General features: G+C 42.6%; 1 protein-coding gene across 1 annotated transcript; it reads left to right on the top strand.

Annotated features, from left to right (window-relative positions):
* The first annotated feature begins 434 nt into the window (after positions 1-434).
* On the top strand, positions 435-1,865 carry LOC145836352 (kelch-like protein 12). The gene has a single exon (XM_082944162.1). It carries the CDS (start codon positions 435-437, stop codon positions 1,863-1,865), a length of 1,431 nt encoding a protein of 476 aa, XP_082800288.1.
* The last annotated feature ends 295 nt before the right edge of the window (positions 1,866-2,160 follow it).

The raw sequence follows: 2,160 nt of genomic DNA, 5'->3' as shown, positions 1-2,160 counted from the left end.
AGTTATAAATCACAATTATTAAATTTTATTTACTGTTTAAAGACTAATTAAAACATGAAAAAAAACTCACTGGAAAATTGTGTAATTTTTGCCGATAAAAACAACCAGCAAAAAACCGGTCTTCAGAGGACAGAAAATTTTGGAGATGATCTTTTAATTGAATTCAACAAAACAGAAGATTACGTAGAAGTGAGCAAGCGTTCGGCTGTAAAAAAATTTCAAAGTTTACGGAGGTTTAATGGCTCGATTGAACGAGGTTAACACATGTTTAGTGTATTATATATTTTTTCTTATCTTAAGTCAATACATAGCTATGTAGAAACTTTTCAGATAAATTAATATACTGTTGCAGTTAAGTGTTTTCAAACACGACAGGAAATTTTATGTTTAATATTTATCCGAACGCTTGTTTCGTTTAGTTGTTACAGATTTTCATGACAAAGAACAAAAACACACAAGTGTACTTACTTAAAATCAATTTTCCAGGTTCACTTGCAGCAGCAGACGACGATGACCTGGTTGCGGCGACAAAGTTAAGCAAAATTTCTTTGAACAAAAGTTTGGCGAGTAAAACTGACAGAAGTTATTCTACTAAGAAGCTTAAAATTTGCAACGCCTTGACCTTTCACCAGCTTGCATCGCTTTTCAATTTATCAGGCCTTTTGAAAGCGACACAGAGTTATGTAGAGCGCTGTTTCGCGATCATAGCCGAAACCGAAAGCCTTTTGGAGCTGGATTTCGCCCTTGTCCTGAAAATACTGGCCAGCTCGGAACTTTACGTCACAACCGAGCGCGAAGTGTTGGAAGCGGCAACAAAATGGCTGAATCACAACATTGCAGAACGCAGCAAGTTCGGTGCAAAGTTGCTGCAGAAAGTTCGACTTTGCTTGCTGTCCGACAAAGACAGCTTGCTGTCCGAATGCGGCTCTCTTTTTGAAAACAGCGAAATGTACGATTTGCTGAATGAAGCTTACAAAAGCTGCAAGCTCAATTGCGAAAGCCGGTATTGCAGCCAAACCTCGTTCGGCGTGCTCGTGTGCGGGGGGTGGTATTGGCACTACGGACGCAGCCCAATAGAAAATGTAAAACAGTACAGCGTGCCCGGCTTGAACCTGGTCCGAGCCCTGCCGCCTATGAACAACGAACAAATGCTCGAAGCGACGGGTATCTGCTTGAAAGGCGACTTGTACGTGTTTGCGGGAATCCTTGTCAGAAGAAAGGCGAAGGTCGTCGTCGAAAAGTACTCCTGGGCCACCCAGCGTTGGACTCGGGTGGCCGTCATGGGCAAGTATCGGCGACAGTTTTGCGTGTGCGCGTACGGTGACAAAATTATCCTCGTCGGAGGTAGCGACGGCAACTCGATCGCCTCCTGCCTGAAATTGGACACCAGGAGCGGCAGGTTCACGAAAGTAGGGGAGATGAGGGTTGAAAGATACGACGCGGCGTGCGCCGTCTTCCAAGAAAAAGTGGTGGCGTGCGGGGGGAGGTGCGACTACTTTGAGCTGTCCTCCGCCGAGAGTTATGACGTCACGACGGAAAAATGGAGAGATTTGCCCCACATGACTAGACAGCAAAGTAACCACGGTCTGGTGGCGGTGCGGAGCAGGCTTTTTGCCGTCGGCCTCGGCTGCGACGTTTACAACGGGGCCGAGGGAGGAGGGGCGTGGAGGGAAATGATCGCCGCGCCTCGTTTATTCTGCGGGGCGCTGTCGTTGGGGAGTAAAATTTTCCTCTTTGAAAAGAAAATCGGCAGACGGGTGTTCAGTTACGACGTTGACGCGGATAAATGGACCGAAGAAGATAAAAGCGAAGAGTTTAACTCAAAAATAAGATATTTTTCTTGCGCAAAGCTGCCATTTTATTGACGATGATCGGGAAATTTGGGTTACGACAATTCAAATTCGGACAGTTCAAACTCTGATGATTAAAATTCTAAAAAAATTGAAAGGGCTACAACTAATAAATTAATGAATATTTTTCAAACATATGTAGGTCCTATAAATATGTCCAAGTCAATATTTTTCTTTTTGCAAAACATCAATGTTTTAAGGTATGACTTGAATAAAGTCCAAACACAGTTATTTTTAGTAATTTCAAAATATATTAAAAATTTTTAACTATTTTTCCTAAAAGAAAAACTGGCTTTAGATTTTTATAAGA

Source organism: Thalia democratica, chromosome 5, assembly GCF_965202585.1.
Source record: "Thalia democratica chromosome 5, ktThaDemo2.hap1.1, whole genome shotgun sequence".
In the NCBI taxonomy this organism is placed as follows: Eukaryota; Metazoa; Chordata; class Thaliacea; order Salpida; family Salpidae; genus Thalia; species Thalia democratica.
The sequence above is the reverse complement of the archived record's forward strand: the minus strand, read 5'-3'. Positions and strand labels throughout refer to the sequence as shown.

Bases quoted from the DNA above. Each gene is read 5' to 3' on its own strand.
- LOC145836352 (XM_082944162.1), top strand. From the start codon at position 435: ATGACAAAGAACAAAAACACACAAGTGTACTTACTTAAAATCAATTTT.